The sequence below is a fragment of the Canis lupus genome, chromosome 17 (assembly GCF_011100685.1).
Source record: "Canis lupus familiaris isolate Mischka breed German Shepherd chromosome 17, alternate assembly UU_Cfam_GSD_1.0, whole genome shotgun sequence".
Classification (NCBI taxonomy): domain Eukaryota; kingdom Metazoa; phylum Chordata; class Mammalia; order Carnivora; family Canidae; genus Canis; species Canis lupus.
The window spans coordinates 55,302,004-55,325,795 of record NC_049238.1 but is presented as its reverse complement, the minus strand read 5'-3'; the positions used below and the strand labels follow the sequence as shown (position 1 = coordinate 55,325,795).

The following is a 23,792-nucleotide window of genomic DNA, read 5'->3' as shown; positions in this document are numbered from 1 at the left end:
CTGGTTTTTAAAGGCCCTAATTTTTTAATTACTTACTCCTTCCTGAATAAGGAGAGATCAATCCAAGCCAAGTATTTATCCAAAATCACAATAGACAATTTCCCCCTTAAAAAACCTTCACTGAACCCTGTATGATAACAGAACTTCCTTCTGGAGTCAAGCTGAAGAAACTCAGTGGCACAGGAGTTTGAAGTTATATGGAGGATACCAAAATTGTTGGCTAGGAAACATCACCTCTGTGTGGTTCCTTCTGCTCTCTTTTTAATGGAGTCTTCTATATATGATTTTCTGCTGGCCACAGATGTTATTCTGCATATTCGGTTTAGCTTCATTCATTGTGCTTTTGCCAATCATGTAAGAATCATACCATTGTTTATGAGTCTTCTGTCTGGGATAGGTGTTATCTGAATGCAGTCACCATGTTAAGTGTTAAGAAAATGGTGGTGAACAAAACAGGCATGTTTCTGTTGAATGGACATACACAGCAAGAGAATTCAATTTAATTGTAGAGGTTAAGCAATATTGCCTTTGAATGTTGCCTTCAAGGCAAAAACTCCAAAGAAAGTGCTTCCAGTCTGTTCCATAAGCTCACCCTCCAGATGTAAAGTAGTCTTTACTTATGCCCTATGTAGATCTTGTGACTTTTTCAGAGAAAAGAATTTCAAATACACTCTCAAGCTTTTCTTTCAATCTCCTGATAATAAAATATATCTCAGCAACTCCAAGGCAAGCTTTCCAGTTAAACGTTAAGCCTCTTTACAGAAATGGTATTTCTGCCCTTTCAAAAATCTCCTTAATTAAAGGATTAGCTGAAGCATTTGGAGGTTCATATATACTGGTTCTCTCTACTTCATCACCAGCCCTTCCTCTAAAAGCTCAATTTTCTCCCCTATATTTTCTCATCTCTTATAGTTTCCCATCCCCACATCTGTTTTTTGGTTAAATTATTTCCTCTACTCAAAATGCCCTATCCATCTGTATTATCTATTGGTATCACACTCTTTAATAAAAGCAAATCAAAGTGCTCAATGAAAACTCTCTGATCTCCTTAAATAAACATAAACTTCCTTTTCTCTGATGATCTCATATCATGTTGACACTAGTATCTTCTACTTATAATATTCAGGTACTTGTCATGTGTCATTCCACTGAATATCACAATGCAGCCCTGGCTTGTCGTCTGAAAGTAAAAACTCAATGAAATCTGTTGTATTTCTATACACCAAAAATGAAGCAGCATAAAGAAAAATTAAGGAATCGATTCCATTTACAATTGCACAAAAAATAGTAAGATACCTAGGAATAAACCTATGAACAAGGTGAAAGACCTATACTTTTAAAACTATAAAACACTGATGAAAGAAATTTAAGATGACACAAAGTCATGGAAAAACATTCTATGCTCATGGATTGGAGGAACAAATACTGTTAAAATGTCTATACTACCCAAAACAATCTACATATTTAGTACCATCAGTATTTTTCAGAGCTAGAACAATCCAAAAATTTGTATGAAACCACAAAAGATCCCGAATAGCCAAAGCAATCCTGAAAAAGAAAAGCAAAGCTGGAAGCATCACAGTTCCAGACTACAAGTTATATTACAAAGCTGTAGTAATCAAAACAGTATGGCACTGGCACAAAAACAGACACACAGAGCAATAGAACAGAACAGAAAACTCGGAAATGGACCCACAACTATGTGGTCAATTAACAGTGCTGAGAAAATTGGACAGCAACATGAAAAACAAACTGCACCACTTTCTTACACACTTATTATTACACCTATTATTCTTACATATTCAATAATAAACTCAAAATGGATTAAAGACCTAAATGTGAGACATGAAACCATAAAAATCCTACAATAGAACACAAGCAGTAACTTCTCTGACACTGACCATTACAATTTCTTTCTAGGTATGTCTCCCAAGGCAAGGAAAACAAAAGCAAAAATAAACTATTGAAACATCATCAAAATAAAAAGCTTCTTCACAGTAAAGGAAATAACCAACAGAACTGAAAGGCAACCTATGGAATGGGAAAATATATTTGCAAATTACATATCTGATAAAAAGATTAGTATCCAATGTATAAAGAACTTCTAAAACTCAACACCCAAAAAATAAATAATCCAATTTAATAAATGGGCAGAAGGCCAGAATAGGCATTTTTCCAAAGAAGACATTCAGATGACCAACAGAACTATGAAAAGATGCTCAAAATCACTCATCACCAGGGAAATACAAATCAAAACTATAATGAGGTATCTCCCCACACCTGTCAGAAGTCTAAAATCAACAATACAAGAAACAAGAAGTGTTTGTAAAAATATGGAGAAAGGGGAACCCCTTTATACTGTTGGTGGGAATGTAAACTGATCTAGCCACTCTAGAAGACATTAGTTTCCTCAATAAGTTAAAAATAGAACCACCCCGACAGCCTGGGTGGCTTAGCAGTTTAGCACCACCTTCAGCTAAGGGTGTGATCCTGGAGACCCAGGATCGAGTCCCATGTCAGGCTCCCTGAATGGAGCCTGGTTCTCCCCCTGCCTGTGTCTCTGCCTCTCTCTCTCTCTGTTTCTCGTGAATAAAAAAATAAAAAATCTTAAAAAAAAAAAAAAATAGAACTACCCTATGACCTAGCAATTGTGCTACTAGGTATTTATCCAAAAAGCACAAAATTACTATTCATGTTTACAGCAGCATTATCTACAAAGGCAAATTATGTAAATAGCCCAAGTTGTCCACTGACTGGTCAATGGATAAAGAAGAAGTGATATATACATACAAAGGAATATTAGCCATAAAAAAATGAAATTTTGCCATTTCAACAATATGAATGGAACTACAGAATACTATGCTAAAGTAAAATAACAAAGTCAAGGAAAAACAAATATCATGTGATTTTACTAATATGTGGAATCTAAGAAACAAAATAAGCAAAGGGATAAAAGAGAGAGCGAGAGGCAAACAAGAAACAGACTCTTAACTACAGAAAGAACAAACTAATGGCTACCAGAGTAGAGGTGAATGGGGGATGAGTTAAATAGGTGATAGGGATTAAGGAGTGTACTTGTGATGAACACCAGATGATGTAAAAAAGTGAATTACTATATGGTACACTGGAAACTAATATTACACTGTATGTTAACTGGAATTTAAATAAAAATTTAAAATAAATGATAGAAGCAGAATGAGCCACTGTCAGGAGACAGATCCAAGTGTGACCTTTTGATGTTTCCTTATCCATAAAGTAGAGATAACATTTCTTAAGTATCTACTTCATACAGCTATTGTTAGAATTAAATAAGATCATGTTTATAAATGTACCTGGGGCTAAAAATTTTCTGTGGTTCCTATTGAAGAAAAAAAAAAGTAAAAACTGTGTGTTATTCACCCAAAATGTCTATAGTATGTTGCTTAGGAGCGTCCAGCAAAAAATTTAAATGCTATTCTTTACTGAATGTAGGTATCAATATAAAAAGATACATAACAGGTAACAGAGTAAACAAGTGTCACAAGAATAGAATATATTTTGCCTGATGGACCAGAGTCCTAGAAAAGCATTAATTATTAATATTCCTTTAAATAGAAAACAAATTATCTAATGTAATTTATTTAATTAAGTGATAAAAGACATTAAATCAGCAGTATAAAAACTTATTCAAAATAAAATTCTAGGGATCCCTGGTTGGCGCAGTGGTTTGGCGCCTGCCTTTGGCCCAGGGCGCGATCCTGGAGACCCGGGATCGAATCCCACATCGGGCTCCCGGTGCATGGAGCCTGCTTCTCCCTCTGCCTGTGTCTCTGCCTCTCTCTCTCTCTCTCACTGTGTGCCTATCATAAATAAAATAAAAAATAAAATAAAATAATTTTAAAAAAAAATAAAATTCTAGACCCAGGTAACTTTACCAGAAGTTACTATCAAGCATCTCAGAATTAAAAAACAAACAAACAAACAAAAAAACCTTATACAAACTCTTCAAGAGAAGACAAAAAGAAGAATCACTACCCAACATGTTTTGAAAAAGGTGAATCTAGATACCAAATCTAGGCAAGAGTATTAAAAAGTGCAGGCCAATCTTGCATGTGAAAAAGATACAATGACCCCAAACAACATATCAGCAAACAAAATCCAGTAATATATAGAAAGAACAGTACATCATGATCAAACTGGATTTGCTCCTTGCATACAATTGTTTCTTTTTTTTTTTTAAATATATATATTTTTTAAATTTATTTATGATAGTCACCGAGAGAGAGAGAGAGAGAGGCAGACAGAGGGAGAAGCAGGCTCCATGCAGGGAGCCCGACGTGGGATTCGATCCCGGGTCTCCAGGATCGCGCCCTGGGCCAAAGGCAGGCGCCAAACCGCTGCGCCACCCAGGGATCCCTACAATTGTTTCTCATTGGAAAACAAATCAGTGTAAATGCCTGCAATAAAAATATTTAGGAACAAAAGTCTTATCTACATAACTATAGAAAATTGTTTGGAAAAAAGTTAAACAATACAAGATTTTTTAAAAGAACCCTTAAAATATTAGAAATATAGAAATGCCTTATAAGTAACATGATACTCCATGGTAAAAACTCACATTCCACTAAGATAAGAGTATCCTTGCTCATCATTTCTATTCAATACTGTGCTGTCAGTTGTAGCCAGTACAATAAGGGGATAGAGGTGGGGAGTAAGGGTAAAACCAAAAACATCGCTACTCACAGATGAGATGATTGTATATAAAGAAAGTACAGCATAATCTCAGATAAATTACTGATATTAATAAGAGAATTCAAAGTCAACTACATTGCTGAATTCGAATTAAATTTACAAAAACATCTATATTCTAAATGTTCCAGCAGTAAAGAATGAAAATTTCAAAATATAATTTATTATAGCATTTTAAAAAGATTTAATATTTTGAGAGAGCACACATGAGCACAAGCAGGTGGAGGGGCAGAGGGAGAGAGAGAATCACAACCAGACTCCATGCTGAACATGGATCCCCACGTGGGGCTCAATCTTACGACATGAGATTATGACCTGAGGTGAAATGAAGAGTTGGACACTTAACCGACTGAGCCACACAGATGCCCCTCTAGATAGCCCTTTTAAAAACCAAGAATCTATGAATCAATCTAACAGAATTTTTCTAATTTCTGTTCTCATTATGACCCCTGAAATCTTTGAATGATAGAACTAGTCTCTCCTGCAGAAAAAAAATTATAGCCTCTGGACAAAATACAAAATGACAATGGCCTAAAGTCACTCAAGAATAAACAAAAGTGGTCGGATTCCAAGGACAGTGGAAAGCAGTAAACACATAGGCAGGCATAGGGTTAAGTTCCACATTTTCTTATAGCTTTTAGCCCAAAGTCAAAGCCCACAGTAGGCAGAATAGCAAAAATCTGATAGAAAACTTGTAGTCCTTATGTCTTAAAGAATCAGAAGCCAGTTTTTGCAGCAATTACAGTTGCTGAAAAAAAAAGGGAGAAAGAATTCTGGGGAGGAGACAGCCTCTAGTTCTGTATATCTTCCCCTCTAGGGAGGGGAAGCCTCTAGTTCTGTATATGAACTCTATGTCTCTGGCTGCCAAATGAATCATGAATGCTTGAAAACAGACTCAAAATGAGACACTGTTTGAACTCTGAATTCAACTAAGAAATAAGTTAAACGACTACTTAACCTCTCTCTTTCTTTCCCTATCTCTCTCTCTCTCTCTCTCTCACACACACACTCACACCCTTGAGAAAAACAAAAGAATCCCGATTTTCCACAAACTTTCAGAATGTCCAAGATTCATTCAAAAAGTTATCTATCCTCAACTGAAAACACAATCAACTAGCACCAACTCCAAGATGACCCAAGTGTTAGAAATACTAAGACTCTAGGCCGAGTACTCTAATTATGCTTCATGAAATACAATAAGTGAAAAGACAGAAAAGCTCTATCTCAGAATGAAAAAGCTTCAGATCAAAATTCTTTTTTTTTAATTGGAGTTCAATTTGCCAACATATAGCATAACACCCAATGCTCATCCCGCCAAGTGTCCCCCTCAGTGCCCATCAAAATTCTAAAGACTCCAATGGATGGGCTTAAGAGCAAATTAGAGCAATATAGGAAAGAGTCAATGAACATGAAGATAGATTAATAGAAATTATTCAGTCTAAAGAACAAAGAACATAGAAAAAAAAGATTGGAAAATATAAACAAAGACTTCAGGGACCTGGAAGACAGAAATAAAAATTCTGAAATACAAGTATGAGATTCAAAAGGAGATAAAGAATGGGGCAGTGAAACATCAGGACACCTGCACCCCGATGTTTATAGCAGCAATGTCCACAATAGCCAAACTATGGAAGGAGCCTCAGTGTCCATCGAAAGATGAATGGATAAAGAAGATGTGGTCTATGTATACAATGGAATATTACTCAGCCATTAGAAATGACAAATACCCACCATTTGCTTCAACGTGGATGGAACTGGAGGGTATTATGCTGAGTGTAATAAGTCAATCAGAGAAGGACAAACATTATATGGTCTCATTCATTTGGGGAATATAAAAAATAGTGAAAGGGAATGAAGGGGAAGGGAGAAAAAAATGAGTGGGAAATATCAGAAAGGGAGACAGAACATGAGAGACTCCTAACTCTGGGAAATGAACTAGGGGTGGTAGAGAGGGTGGTGGGGAGTGGGTGGGGGCAACTGGGTGACAGGCATTCTTGGGGGCACCTGATGAGATGAGCACTGGGTGTTGTTCTATATGTTGGCAAATTGAACACCAATAAAAAATAAATTTATAAAAATAAAAAAAAAGAATGGGGCAGAAAAGAACATTTTAAGAATTAATGGCCAAAATTTTACCATTATATGTAGTGAAAGACCTACAACACTTTCAGATTCACTGTGCCCATCAGCAAAGCCTAAGGAGGACACCAAAGGAACAAACTGCTCAAAACCAATAAAGAAAAAAAAAAAAAAAAAAAAAAAACACCTTAAAAAACCTTAAAAAAACCGTAATTGGAGGAGTAAAAAGGACACACACACACACATATAGGACAACAATCATTTAAATTGTAACTTATCAGAAACAATGGAAAATAGATGAGAAACAATGTTTTTAAAGTGTAGAAAGAAAAACTCATCAAAAGTGTTACATTCACCAAAAAAAAAAAAAAATCCTTTAAGAATAAATGCAAAGTAAAAACTTTTCAAACAAAGAAATACATTGAGAATTCACCCCTACAGATGAGCACTGCAAGAAATGTTAACTAAGATTCTTCAGGCTGGAATGAAGTGGTACCAGATTAAAGGTCAGATCTTTGAAGAGAAATTAAATGGATATAGTAATCCCTTGGGTAAATACTAGAATATTATTCCCCTCAATTCTATAAAGTAAACAGGTCTACTCAAACTAATATTTTAATTTATTTTGAGATTTAGAGGTGTTACATGCAATTCACTTCACAGCTATAGCATATAAAGGATGAGAGAGAAGATATACATGAACAAGTATGGTTGAAATGTTACTATACATAAGTAGTACAATATTAACTGCTAAATGAAAAATTATGTACAGTGTGATTTCTATAGCAACAACCCAAAAAATATAAAAAATATTTTAAATTAAAACACATAAAGGAGAATTCTAAAACATTTACCAATTCAAAAGTTAGGACAAAAAGAAATGAAGGATGGAAAAGCAGAACTTAAATCAGACTGCATCAATAATTACACGTTAATGGTCTAGTATTTTCATACTGGCAAAATCCAACTATATGCTGTCTCCAAAAGGACTAAAATTATGACACAGTTAGGTTGAAAATAAAAAGGATACGCCATGAAAGTAGTAAGCATAAGAAGGGGGAGTAGAGATATATTAACATCCGAGAAAACAAACTTCCAACAAAAATATTACCAGAGATGAAGAGGGGCACATCATATGAAAAAAGGGCACAATCATGAGAAAGACAGAACATAAACATGTAAGTACCTGAAAGTAAAGCTTCAAAACACAGGAAGCAAAAACAGAAATAAAGAGTGAAATACACAATTCCACAATCACGCTTGGAAATAGTTTAATACTTCATCTCAGCAACTCATAAAAGAAGTATATCATTAATTAACTTCATTAAGTTAATTAATTAAAAATCAGGAAGGACAATCTAAACAACCCCATCAACTAGCTTAACCTAATATTTATAGAACATTATCCAAACAACTGCAGAATAAAGATTCAAGTGTAATTTACCAACAAGGTCCATATGCAGAGCCATATATAAGACACAAGAGATTTATTTTTTTTACATAAAGATTTTATTTATTTATTTTAGAGAGAGAATACATGGTGGGGAGAAGCAGCAGGAGAGAAAGAGAAAGTGAGAGAGAGAGAAAGCAGACACCTGATGTGAGGCTTGATCCAAGGACTGGGAGATCATGACCTGAGGTGTAGGCAGATGCTTAACCAACTGAGCCACCCAGGCAACTCTAATACAATAGATTTAAATGCATTTAAATTATACAGAATAACTTCTATGACCACAATTAAATTAAGTTAGAAATCAAAACAATAAGATCTCTAAGGAGCATCTAGATGGCTCAGTCAGTTAAGTATATGCCCTCAGCTCAGGTCATAATCTTGAGGTCCTGGGATGGAGTCCCATGTTGGGCTCCCCTGCTCAGCAGGGAGTCTGCTTCTCTGTCTCCCTCTTCCTCTCTCCCACCCCACTGTGCTCTCTTCCTCAAATAAATAAATAAAATCTTTAAAAAAAAAAAAAGGGATCCCTGGGTGGCGCAGCGGTTTAGCGCCTGCCTTTGGCCCAGGGCTCGATCCTGGAGACCCGGGATCGAATCCCACGTCAGGCTCCCGGTGCATGGAGCCTGCTTCTCCCTCTGCCTATGTCTCTGCCTCTCTCTCTCTGTGTGACTATCATAAATAAATAAAAAAAAATTTAAAAAAAAATAAAAAATAAAAAAATAAAAAAAAAAAGACACCTAAGAAATCTCCCTGATTCTAAAATTTGGCATATTAAACAACACAATTAGAAATAACTGATTTGTCATAGAAAATATCCTAAATAAAGTTATAAAATTTTATTACTAAATGCAGCTAAAGACAAAAGTTAGTTCTTTGAAAAGATTAAAAAAATTGATAAATGCCTATCTAAATTGATTAAAAAGAGAAAACAAATATCAGGAATGAAAGGTTAGCACTACAAAGCCTAGAAACATGTAAGGCATTAAGAAAGTAGTGTGTACAACTGCACACCAAAAACTTCGATAACTTCCACAAAATGGAGGGATTCCTTAAGAATATTATTAACTAAAACTAACACAAAATGAAAATAAAATCTGAACAGCCATAGTACACATTTATGTATATATGTAAAAAGTTGAATTTGTTATTAAAAATCTTCCCACAAAGAGAATTTCCAACCCAGATAGTTGCATAGGTAAATCTATTAAACATTTAAGAAGTAATACCAATTTAACACAAATGCTTTCAGAAAACAGAGGAAGGGAGACTATTCTCCACTTCCTTTTATGAAGCTAGATAACTCTAATACCAGATACAGCTAAATATAAAGAGGAGAATATATGACCAAGGACTATCCCAGGAATTCAAAGTTGGTTTAACATTTGAAAACCTAACAAGTAATTTACCACATTAACAGAACAAAGGTGAAAAATGTTATCTCCACAGATGAAGAAAAAGAGTATGTGGCAATATTCAACACCCATTCATGATAAAAACGCTAAGTAAAATAGGAAAAGATCAGAACTTCCTCAACGTGACAAAGGCAACTGATGAAAAATCTACAGCTTGTTAGCTTGTTAACACCCCACTTGATGAAATATTTTTAAAATGCATATTACATTAAACGTGTATATTGCCCTGGGTAACATTGACATTTTCACAATATTAATTCTGCCAATCCATGAGCATGGAATATTTTTCCATCTCTTTGTGTCTTCCTCAATTTCTTTCAGAAGTGTTCTATAGTTTTGAGGGTATAGATCCTTTACATCTTTGGTTAGGTTTATTCCTAGGTATCTTATGCTTTTGGGTGCAATTGTAAATGGGATTGACTCCTTAATTTCTCTTTCTTCAGTCTCATTGTTAGTGTATAGAAATGCCACTGACTTCTGGGCATTGATTTTGTATCCTGCCACGCTACCGAATTGCTGTATGAGTTCTAGCAATCTTGGGGTGGAGACTTTTGGGTTTTCTATGTAGAGTATCATGTCATCAGAGAAGAGGGAGAGTTTGACTTCTTCTTTGCCAATTTGAATGCCTTTAATGTCTTTTTGTTGTCTGACTGCTGAGGCTAGGACTTCCAGTACTATGTTGAACAGCAGTGGTGAGAGTGGACATCCCTGTCTGGTTCCTGATCTTAGGGGAAAGGCTCCCAGTGCTTCCCCATTGAGAATGATATTTGCTGTGGGCTTTTCATAGATGGCTTTTAAGATGTCGAGGAATGTTCCCTCTATCCCTACACTCTGAAGAGTTTTGATCAGAAATGGATGCTGTATTTTGTCAAATGCTTTCTCTGCATCTAATGAGAGGATCATATGGTTCTTGGTTTTTCTCTTGCTGATATGATGAATCACATTGATTGTTTAACGGGTGTTGAACCAGCCTTGTGTCCCAGGGATAAATCCTACTTGGTCATGGTGAATAATTTTCTTAATGTACTGTTGGATCCTATTGGCCAGTATCTTGTTGAGAATTTTTGCATCCATGTTCATCAGGGATATTGGTCTGTAATTCTCCTTTTTGGTGGGGTCTTTGTCTGGTTTTGGAATTAAGGTGATGCTGGCTTCATAGAACGAATTTGGAAGTACTCCATCTCTTTCTATCTTTCCAAACAGCTTTAGGAGAATAGGTATGGTTTCTTCTTTAAACGTTTGATAAAATTCCCCTGGGAAGCCATCTGGCCCTGGACTCCTGTGTCTTGGGAGGTTTTTGATGACTGCTTCAATTTCCTCCCTGGTTATAGGCCTGTTTAATGCAATCCCTATCAAAATACCATGGACTTTCTTCAGAGAGTTAGAACAAATTATTTTAAGATTTGTGTGGAATCAGAAAAGACCCCGAATAGCCAGGGGAATTTTAAAAAAGAAAACCATAGCTGGGGGCATCACAATGCCAGATTTCAGGTTGTACTACAAAGCTGTGGTCATCAAGACAGTGTGGTACTGGCACAAAAACAGACACATAGATCAGTGGAACAGAATAGAGAACCCAGAAGTGGACCCTCAACTTTATGGTCAACTAATATTCGATAAAGGAGGAAAGACTATCCACTGGAAGAAAGACAGTCTCTTCAATAAATGGTGCTGGGAAAATTGGACATCCACTTGCAGAAGAATGAAACTAGACCACTCTCTTTCACCATACACAAAGATAAACTCAAAATGGATGAAAGATCTAAATGTGAGACAAGATTCCATCAAAATCCTAGAGAGGAACACAGGCAACACCCTTTTTGAACTCGGCCACAGTAACTTCTTGCAAGATACATCCACGAAGGCAAAAGAAACAAAAGCAAAAATGAACTATTGGGACTTCATCAAGATAAGAAGCTTTTGCACAGCAAAGGATACAGTCAACAAAACTAAAAGACAACCTACAGAATGGGAGAAGATATTTGCAAATGACATATCAGATAAAGGGCTAGTTTCCAAGATCTATAAAGAACTTCTTAAACTCAACACCAAAGAAACAAACAATCCAATCATGAAATGGGCAAAAGACATGAACAGAAATCTCACAGAGGAAGACATAGACATGGCCAACATGCATATGAGAAAATGCTCTGCATCACTTGCCATCAGGGAAATACAAATCAAAACCACAATGAGGTACCACCTCACACCGGTGAGAATGGGGAAAATTAACAAGGCAGGAAACAACAAATGTTGGAGGGGATGCGGAGAAAAGGGAACCCTCTTACACTGTTGGTGGGAATGTGAACTGGTGCAGCCACTCTAGAAAACTGTGTGGAGGTTCCTCAAAGAGTTAAAAATAGACCTGCCCTACGACCCAGCAAATGCACTGTTGGGGATTTACCCCAAAGATACAGATGCAGTGAAATGCCGGGACACCTGCACCCCGATGTTTATAGCAGCAATGGCCACGATAGCCAAACTGTGGAAGGAGCCTCGGTGTCCAACGAAAGATGAATGGATAAAGAAGATGTGGTTTATGTATACAATGGAATATTACTCAGCCATTAGAAATGACAAATACCCACCATTTGCTTCAACGTGGATGGAACTGGAGGGTATTATGCTGAGTGAAGTAAGTCAGTCGGAGAAGGACAAACATTATATGTTCTCATTCATTTGGGGAATATAAATAATAGTGAAAGGGAATAGAAGGGAAGGGAGAAGAAATGTGTGGGAAATATCACAAAGGGAGACAGAACGTAAAGACTGCTAACTCTGGGAAACGAACTAGGGGTGGTAGAAGGGGAGGAGGGCGGGGGGTGGGAGTGAATCGGTGACGGGCTCTGGGGGTTATTCTGTATGTTAGTAAATTGAACACCAATAAAAAATAAATTAAAAAATAAATAAATAAATAAATAAATAAATAAAATAAAATGCATATTACAAAAACCTTTAATGGAAATCTAGAAGACTTATAAAATATAGATGGAGACAATTGTTTTAACAAAAACTATAAACCCAAGAGTTATAAAAAATTGTTTGAATATATAAAAATTTAAAACTTATGAATAAAAATTATTATAAATAAAGCAAAAAAGCTAATTTAAATGCTATATATATATATATATATATATATATATCTTGAGGATATTCAAATTCACTGGTCAGAAAACACAAATGAAAAGAGCAATGAATAACACTTCAGAGTTATCAAAAATTAAATAGAACCTATACCTCCAGACACTGAGGTATCTCACACATTGTAGGCAGAATTATGATGAACTACAGTCTTTTTGGAAAATATCTGGGGAATAACTATCAAACGTAAAATGCATATTACCCTTTGATCCAGCATTCCCACCCCTAAGAGTCTGTCCCCCCCAAAATTAAAAAGACATAGTCTCTGGATCCAGCAATCATATTCTTGAGAATCATTTTCAGAGAAAAATTCCACTACACAAAAACATATATATAGGATACTATTATAACAATATTTATGATAGCAAAATTATGGAAACAAATACCACTGATAAGGAATGTTAGAATAAATTATGGTATAACCTATGTATAGCATCATAACCAACATATTATAGTTATGTTTCACTATGTAGTTATCACAAAGCTTTATCAGATGATCCAGAAGAGTACATCCATGAAATACTGTTGAATGAGAAAAATAAAAGGCATAAAAGCAAGCATCCAAAAACCCCACACAAAATTTTAAAAGCTTCACCAAAACATGTTCTTCTGTATGCTGCATCATATTGTAGATGATAAATATGCCTGGTTGTTAACATGGGTTGACTCTCAGGCAGCAAGAGGGGAGAAAAGCCTATGTATGAGGGACAGGAGACTCCAGCCAAAAGAAAAAGAACTTTGAAAAAATAGGTATTTGTATTTATGATCTATAAACTCAAATAAATAGGTATTTGTATGAATATATATATATATGAGAAAACTAAATGAAAATTAAATTTATAAAATGTTCAAGACATGAATGTTGAAAACATTTCTACTTTCATCTCAATATGAATTTGAAGTTCTGTGATTTAAGCTGGATTTTGTTTTCTTTCATTAAAAAAAAGTTCTGCAGTTTTTCTTCATTTCAGAATTAAATTTTAAATTAAATTCTTATTACATAAGAAAGTTATATGATTCTGGCAATTGTACTGAAGGAAACATCTGAAAATTTGTCATAAAACTAAGGAATGAGAACAGGTACATACACTTCATTTGGCCATTTCCTTTTGTGCAGGTCACTCAAGAACTTCAGCCTACTTATCCCCCTTGCAAGGAGGTAATTTATATTATATATAGTGCATGAAACTGGAGAAGAGTAAAGTTAAATTTAATGTTCAGTATTAAATATTAACTTCTCAATGGAAATCTAAACTCTATAAAACTCTTCATTAGAAAGACATGACTAAAATAGATTAGTTTTTTCAAATAAAGTTGTCACAGAATTACAATTCCAGAAAAGTAAATGCTCCTTTTATTCTAAAGGGCCTAAGGGCAAGGAGAACAAGAGTCAAATTTTCATTTAATTCCCAACTCCAACATTATGGGGAATAATAAACTTCATTTAGAGAAAAACCCAAATAGCAAAAGTTTCAGTCAACCTAAGTTATTTCAATGCACATGAAATATATTGACATTATTCATTAAATTTTTAAAATTTTAATTTTATGTCTTTGGATGATTTATAAAGTTATCACAGAATTCTTTTCCATCTAAGTGAAACCTGTGTTTTCTATTAGAATGAAAGAGTGTAAAGAATGTTTAAGAGTTCACTTTGAATTTCAATAGTACAAATACTATAATAAGGACCCTCTAGTCAACATTACGAATTATGTCTTCCCTCATCATTCGGCAATAGGGAGCCCTGATTTTAAGGTATAATTATGTTCCATTTTAACTCAGATGATCAATAGGTGATATATAAAAAATTAGAGAGGGAAAGCATTTTAAATCCATTTCAGCACAAAATGGAAATGATAAAGCAAATAAAAAATAAAAAACAGGTGAGGAAAAGAAATCCAGACTTAGGGAAACAAGCAGGAGAGACTGGAATACAGTAAGGCAAGTGAACTGCTACAAATAAAGAACTTCTATAGAAAAGCAAAGAATGTTTTAAAGAACTATATTTCTGAATATATGTAGAGAAAAACAATTTAAGTCATAGAAAGTATGGTGGGGGAAGATCATTAGAAATTTCTAACATTAAGTTAATCTAATTCTTTCAGAACAGGAATAATCATATAAAAATAAAGTTTACCTTTTCAGATTCACCATTGCCCAAGGAATCCCAGTAGGTGTGTTAAAGGCCGGAAGGAGTTTCTCAGCCAGTTGGACTGCTTTAATCTTGAATATCTGACATTGAAACAATATAAAAAACATTTTTTATAAAAGAAAATTATAGCCACCCATTCATAAATTATAGCTATTACCATTTGCTGATCTCTCATAGGATGCATACTCCATGGAAGAAGTATAAAGAGGAATAATGGCATCTCTTTGTACCATGGAATGTACAGCGATCAGAGAAAATGTTTGTAAACTAAAGAAAGCTATCAGGTGTAATGGCCTGAAATTATAATTAATTGAAATGAAAGGATATAGTTTTGGTGTTAATATTATCTGTATTTTCAGGGGCAAAAGTCTTAAGAGAAAACGTCAGGTTACAAAATGTCCATCCACGGGTACATAAGCTTAGTAAAAATATTAAAAAGATGCAACCCAATTTGGAAAAATCCCTTGAAATATGATAAGCATGTTTATGTATCAACATTTTCCATCAAGGTTTGTCCACATTATTAAAAAGAAAAGGTTTGAGTTCACATTTCAACTCTGTTATATATGCTTCTCCCCTCAACCCTAATCACTGTTATTTTGGGTACCCAAACAATAAATTGCCTTACTATAAGTGGCTTCTGAACTTTTAAAACCATGTACTACTACTACTAAGATATACATAGTAAAATTTCTTCTTAGCATATCCAAATAGATAGGTTTGTATATCCCACTTTGGAGAATGCTGACTGATTTAGAGGCTCCAAACTGAGATTAGGTCACAATGTCCTATTAGGAAAGTGGCAAGTTCTTCTGTATGCTTGAAGCCTAGCTTCTTCAAATTGATTTCAAACTAATCAGATAACTTAAGCTTCCACCTTTTCACTGTGTCTAATGTTTTTGATAAAATACTATTAGATTCTTGGGATCCCTGGGTGGTGCAGCGGTTTAGCGCCTGCTTTTGGCCCAGGGCGTGATCCTGGAGACCGGGATCGAATCCCACGTCAGGCTCCCGGTGCATGGAGCCTGCTTCTCCCTCTGCCTAGGTCTCTGCCTCTCTCTCTGTGTGTGTGACTATCATAAATAAGTAAAAAAAAAAAAAAAAAAAAAATTTAAAAAAAAAAACCTGTTTTAAAATACTATTAGATTCTTCAAATAAGCAAGTAGTTGAAGGTATGGAACAGATCAAAGTTCTACATTAAGATTCCACAAAACAAAGCACCACAACATTATTGGGCGTAGAAGATATTAGAAATATTTGCAAGCTGTCAAAGAAAAATGTTAAGATGTCTTGCAAGGTTCCTTAAATGAGGCAAAACCTCCTAGTAGAACTTTTAATTAGATATTCTCAAACATCAATTTACCTTTTCCTTGTATACCTACTTTGACACAAAAGTCTCAATAAAAAATGTGACAACTTAAGGTTAAAATTTTAATAATTTTCTTTTAATAATCTCATTAATTCAAAAGCATATGTAAACTGTTCTCTCCATATTACCATTTACATGTTAGTAAAATCAAGTTAACATTACAGAGTGAACAGTAGTGCTGCTTGTGTTTACCATGAAGACAAAGGGACTAGGTTCTTATCTAATATTATCATGGATCTAATTATCACATATTTTTGTATTACATCTTTTCTACATATAAAAATTAATAGTCAAAATGGTAAAATGACTTACAAACATGAACATCTTCTAAGTAGAAAGCATTCTTATTTCACTTCCAAAAGTAAATTTCCAAAATATATTTTCTAATTTTTCACCTACTTTGTGCTATTACTAACAGATAACATATATAGTAACCAGTTATAGCCCACAGGTCCCTCAAACACGACACCCTAATATCACTGAAAAAAATTCCTTATATACTATGCTTAGCTTATTCACAAATACACAAACTCTTTAATAACAAATCACAGCCCTACATTACCTATTTTCAGAAACATATTTTGATAGCAGCAACGGCTAATTGTAAAACACGTATTACTTCTTGGCATGCAACACAGGCAAACTAATACAAAATCCAGAAATTATCGAAGTAAAAAAAATAAGTCTCTTTTCCAGTCCTATTCCTCAACCACACAGTTCCTTCTACAATGCAAACAGCTATCAGTTTCTTAAATATCTAGTAAACATTTTGTGCTGAATCAGTTCCACAATGTGCATGATTTCTAGCCTTATTAAATCAAATCCTCATTTTCAGTCCCTCTTAGAAACAGAAATTCTGTTACAGTTTACACACGCACACACATGCAGAGTTTTGTCTCTGTCTCTCTCAAATATGGAATAGCAGGCACTCTATTGTGAACTTGCTTCTTTTCTTTTACTGCACCTTGGAGATCTTTCCAAATCGGTCCCCAAAGGATGTGGTAACATCCTTCTATTTAGTGGCTGCAGAAATTTCCCTTGAATGGATATACTGTCATTTATTTAGTCAGTCCTCTATGTGATAGATGTATGTTTCCAAACAATGTGACTATGTAAGATAAATTCCAAAACAGGAACTGAAGTATCAGTGGGTATATGCATTTGTAATTTTGACAGTTAATGCCAATTTGTCTTCCACACATTTTACTAATTTAGATTCCTACCAGAATGCACGAGTAGCCATTTCCCTGTGTTCCTGTTAACACAAAAGTTCTCAAAAGTTCAAGTGCTGCCAATCTTATACAGTCCCCAATTTACAACAGTCCTACTTAACGATCAACACCTTGTAATTTTTCACCTTTACAGTAGTGTGAAAATGATATGCATTCAGTAGAAACCAATAAAAAAAAAAAAAGAAACCAACTATAAATTTGTATCACTTCCTAGGCTAGGAATGTGTGGTGGATATTCCCTCATGACACTAGGCATAGTCAGTGAACCACAGGTCCCAGTCAGCCAAGGGATCATGAGGGTAAACAACCAATATATTTCTAACCATTCTGTACCATACAGTCATTCTGTCTTTCACTTTCAGTATAGGATTCAATAAATTACAGGAGATATTCAGGACTTCATTATAAAATAGGCTTTGTGTTATGATTTTGTACAACTGTAGGCTAATATAAGTGTTCTGAACACATTTAAGGTAGGTTAGGCTAAACTATGACACTTAGTAGACTAAAAGTATTAAGTGAATTTTCAATTTACAGTATTTTCAACTTTTGATGGATTTATCAGGATGTAACTATCATTAGTCAAGGAAGATGTGTCGTTGAAAAAGGAGACTCCATTGTCATTTTTATTTTCATTTCTTTTATCTAAATGTGGTAGATACTCAACATTCATTCAAATCTCCTTTCAAGCACACCTTCAAACACTGCAGAGGATGGAAAACTACGTAACACTTCCCAGAGTCCACACCACCTACAGTTCAACATATGGCATAGGCATTGCCAAGCACATCTAAATATGCAGTATTTGGAAGAAGCAAGCGATCTGAGGCAGTGGCCTTGCAAGCACAGTGGTGAAGGTATCTGATTCTTCTATGGTGGCTCTAACAGAAGTTCTAGTGACTGGTCCTCATATTTACAGAGACCATGTGGTGCAATAAAGGCAATCGATCAGTACATGGTATGGCATGCCTCCTCCACTTGGCTGGCTGCAAGGTTCCAAGCTATGTAACAAAAATGTTTTATGTCATGGCCCTCCCACAGTACCCTGTAATAAACCACTAGGTAAAACAGATTCTACCAAGTTTATTACAATTCTTGATAAATAAGATGAGAGTTACTTAATTATTCACGTTTAAGATTCAGTATTAAGATTTCTACATTTCACTTATTTCAAAAAAACTTTTATATGTTCAATATCCATCATGTAAAATCTCCCAGTTATTTTTTAACAGGAAAAAAAATGGTAGGCAATGGAAATATGCTAAAACTGGTTCTAAGTTTAGAAGAATTAGGACTAGAAGAATTATTCCTAGGTGTGGAAGGATTTGAAGAAATGCAGTTAAACAGAAACAATGTAGCAAAATTACAAAGAGTTTTAAAATACAAGCAATGAAACTTAAAGTAACATAACCCATTAACATGGAAAACCACTGAAGATTCTTGAGGATGGAAATGTTACTAGAATCCATGGGTGCTTTTAATTTTCTTTATTGGATTAAATTACTAATGTAATACTCATGCAGCCTGTTTTCAACTTAGCTGAGGGAGAATGTAGAAGTGAGGAGTTCGGAATGCTCAAATGACTCCCCATCTCATTCAGAGTACAAGTCCTTTAAGAGACTTTAAATCTTTATAAGCAATGAGCCTCTATGACTTCTTGCCTCACTTTCTCCTTCCTTTCCCTTCCAGCAGCCTACTTCAGCTACTTGAGCTCTACTAACTGTTTTTGTTGTTCTCTAAGAATGCCAGTTATGCTTTTGCATCAGTGTCTTTTCATCTGCTATTCCTTTCAACTAAAAGCCCTTATAAAAAGGCTCTCTTTTTCAGTAGAAGCCATTCTCATGGCTCTTTCTGATCTCCTTCAGGTCTCTACACAAATGTAAACCTCGCACATATTCCTTAACCATCTTATTTGAAACTAAAACCTCTTTATTCTCTTCCATGCTCTGTTTATCGCCTTAGTGTTTACCAATGATAGTGCATGTATGTATGTAAACACACATGGGTTCTCACATATCCACCCTGTTCATCACCTGTTAACCTACAGTAGAATGTAAGCCATAGATGGGCAAAACACTTTTATTCACTGTTCTAGTCTCAGTACTTAAAAGAGTGCCTAGCATACAAGAGGTGCTCAACAAGTATTGAATGAAATAATTTAGGAAGTAGAAAAGTATAGAGATTTATAATAAATAAGTAAACTATTTTCTTTCTCTTCCATACCAGCCCCATATCCCTGAAGTATCTGACATTAACATGCAAGGGTTTTACGAACTTAAGATATATTCAGCAGAAATATTGGGATGATGACAATGAGACATATATTAACCCATTTAATTCTCACAACAACCCAATGAGATAAATACTGTTGCTCCTATTTTATAGAGTAGGAAACTGAGGTTTAAAACAAGTAAGTTGGGGATCCCTGGGTGGCGCAGCGGTTTGGCGCCTGCCTTTGGCCCAGGGCGCGATCCTGGAGACCCGGGATCGAATCCCACGTCAGGCTCCGGTGCATGGAGCCTGCTTCTCCCTCTGCCTATGTCTCTGCCTCTCTCTCTCTCTCTCTCTCTCTCTCTCTATCTGTGACTATCATAAATAAATAAAAATTAAAAAAAAATAAAAAAAAAATAAAACAAGTAAGTTAATTTGCCCAAGGTCATACAACTAGTAAATGGTAAGCCTGAATTTAAACCCATGCAGTCTAAAAAAAAAAAAAAAAAAAAAAAAAACCCATGCAGTCTAGCTCCAGTTTATTCTTATTTGACAATTTGACTAATTAAAGAGAGAGATACCTAGATTACTGACATATTGATATAGACACAAATGTAGACAAAGACATTCCTACACCTTGCATTATTTAATGCAAGTCAATAATTAAATTCCTCAAGGTATTTTACTAATTCATTGCACACCTCTTTGTCCTGCATCTTACATCCTCCCTTTTGAATGATAGTTTGGTTAATATAAAAATCTGAGCTGGCAGTTATTTTATCTTCACAGTCTAAAGATATCACTGCAGTGTCTTCAGGCATCTACTGCTACCAAGACTCTGCTGTCAGCTGTCATCCTTCTATAAGTAATCAGCCCTTTCTCTTTAGTAGCTTTTAATATTTCCTCCTTACTCTTGATATCTTTTCAAATATTGATTCTCTATCATTTATTCCATTAAACTCGTCTAAGACTCCTACTAAACATTCTTTCAAACCTCTATTTCTCATCTCTCTCAACTCTTTTTCTTAATTCCTCTCTTTGACTCTCTATATTACATGCTGGATGAATTATCATCATCATGAACAGAAACATTCTTAAGGGTACACAGGTATTCCTTAGAATCAAGTGAAGGTTACTACAAAATCATAGGTTAACAAAGAGGTAGAAACATATTCACACACCTCTCACTCACAAAATGAGTCTGCAAACAATATTCTCAAACAATATTCAATTTACAAACTAACAAGTTAGCAAACCACATTTTCATGAATATCCAGAGTATTAAATATCTCTGACTACTGGGTCAGAGACCTGAGAACTACATTATTCATGGCAAAGTATCAGCCAAAGATTTCAGTTAATCTACACTGGCTGTATCTGCCCCACTCTCATTCCTACCTAAATCTTGGAGGGATGATCCAAAGAGTCTGTAATGGATTCCTGCCCACATGGTAGATTGTGTTGCAGGTAAAGAACACTGAGCTTGGAGAATTTCTTTTACATACAGTAAGTGAAAGCAAGCCAATTTGATGACCTTAATTCATCCCTGCAAGCATAACCCTAACGACCTGGGTAAAGAGCAGACAAGCCTCGTAACCTTGGTATTCTGGCAGAAGTGTGCAGGGACACTCAAGCGCTATGGTGTTTTATTCCCCTAAACATTCATGCCAGCAGCAGCATGGCCTTCTTGTAGCAGCAGCTGAATCCACTTTCCCCTAATGCTTGCAGTAGCAGCTTCATGACCCTCAACCCTCACTGGAAAGACAGCAGCAGAAGCACCAATCTGCCACCACACTTTCATCACAGGTCTGTATTTCGGCTCTGCTTTGCCCTTCCTCTTATGGTTTCTAACATTTAGTCATTAAAACCTCCTCCTCATATTCCCTCAGCCCTAGTCACTTCCTGTAGAAGCCACCTCCATGACACTTCAGTATATTCTTTTTAATCTAACACTTACCTAGGTGAATTTATGCCTAGTTAACAATCTGTGTATTAAATTCTCTCTGTTCAAATACTAGGCATGGTTTGTCTCTTAACCAGATCCTGATAAATAATTCATATTTTGTTATTGTTATTATTATATATTTTATAATTTTATATTATTATTATTATTATTATTATTATTATTATTATTTATCTTTTCTTACTTTAAAAGTCAGGAAAGTGAAAATTTCAAAAATCATACACAGTTCCTATATTCTGAACCAAATACTATCACTTATTTTGATATGTTTCCATCCTTTTTTCTGTAAGGAGATATAATTGTTAAGTAGATTTTTATTCTATCTTTTCCTGCTACTAACATAATAATACAAGTACCTTTCCAATTTTTACAAAACCATCTGATTTACCTGTATCCATTTCCTCTCTTCTCACTCCTCATCCTATTCCAACATGGCTTCTGCCCCCATCATTTCATTGAAATGGTTCTTGCTAATGATAAGCCACACATCTGAGCATAGATCATTACTAACCAGTTCTTTCTTCCCTTGTGTTCAGTAACCCCACACTCTTCCTACCTCCTCCACTGACTCATTCTCCTCATACCTGACCTTCCATGCTGTGTTCCTGTAGGCTTGATTCCAGGTCCCCCTCTCTTCCTAGCCTAAACTATTTCCCTGAGCAATTTCACATGTGCTTGCTTTCAGTTATCAGCCACACAGTGACTGATTCCCAAATCTGTATTTCTCATCAAGACTTCTCTAATAAGCACCAACTCTGTTACATCTGTTTATTACCTATTTCCACATAAATACAGAAAAATCCCCTCAAACTCAAAATTCTTAAAATGGAGGGGCTGGGCACCTGGGTGGCTCAGTTGGTTAGGCGTCTGCCTTTGGCTCAGCTCATGATCTCAGGATCCTGAGATCAAGCCCCATATCAGGCTCTCTGCTGAGAGCTTCTCCCTCTTCTCTGCTTCTGCTTCTCCCTCTCCCTCTGCTTTACTGACAAATGAATAAATAAAATCTTAAAAAAAAAAACACTTAAAATGAACTGATGATCATCCACTCCCAGTTTAATGCTCTTATAGTGCTCAATTTCTAGTAACTGTCATCAGTACCAAAACTCTGAAACTGGAAACAGGACCAACTCCTCCTTCCGCCTCATTCCCTCTTCCAAAATATCACCCAATCCTTTGGAATTTACCTCCCAAATCCCTTGAAATCCCAATCCATCTCTCATCTCTACAACCCATCTATCTGCATCCAAGCTGCCATTATTTCTTGCTCCAAGTACTGCAATGGCTAACTAGATGAATAGAATACATACACACAAGCAGGCACACACATATTCCATGTGACTGCTTTGGTCTATAAGTTGCTTTTGTCATTGAATATATGAAGCGTATTTTTCCTAGATAAAATATATCAAACTTATGTTCACAGGTGTATGGTAGTCTATAGTAAAAGATGTATTGATTCATTTAAACATTCCCCTTTAGATGAATATTCAGGTCTTTTCAAACACTGGCTATTAAAAACACTACTGCAATAAAATATCCTTCTAAATATCTCTATGTATCCACACTGTTACTTTTAGAAGTGAGTTACTGGGTCAAAGAGAATTTTATATTTTAAATGTTTACCTGCCACCACCAAATTATTTTGTAAAAAGTTTTATCATTTGTATCCCTTCCAACAGCTTATCACACATTTTTTAAAATTTAAACTATACATTTAATTACATCCTATTTAAAGTGAGTGTATTTTATTGTATGTAAATAAATTAACCTTAGAGTTGCTTAAAATAAACAAAATAATTTTTTGAGCCTTGAAGTTCTTTATCAGGCAAAGAATGTGCAAGGGTTAGTCTATTTGAGGCAGAAAATTATGATAGAAGTATATAAACATATAGGAAATAAAACAATGTGGTCTAAATACAGTTTTACATATGCAGAATTTTGAGCTTCTCCTCTGTGGACCCCTCTTATCCTGGATTTTACTCCTATAAAAATTCTAGCTAAATTTCTAGCTTCTGTGTAGCTCCAAACTGTCTTCTGCTTTGAGAAACCAATAAT

At 35.2% G+C, this 23,792-nt stretch overlaps 1 protein-coding gene across 7 annotated transcripts in view; it reads right to left on the bottom strand.

Annotated features, from left to right (window-relative positions):
* The window catches only part of MAN1A2 (mannosidase alpha class 1A member 2), a 213,134-nt gene that overhangs the window by 112,207 nt on the left and 77,135 nt on the right, over nucleotides 1-23,792 (bottom strand). For all 7 annotated transcript variants that reach the window (XR_005372644.1, XR_005372645.1, XM_038561890.1 and 4 more), the window contains one exon: nucleotides 14,948-15,042. Coding sequence is in view for 5 of the 7 variants with exons in the window: in XM_038561890.1 (XP_038417818.1) it covers nucleotides 14,948-15,042 (95 nt within the window). In the remaining 2 variants the exon portion in view is untranslated. The remainder of the gene's footprint in view (nucleotides 1-14,947; nucleotides 15,043-23,792) is intronic.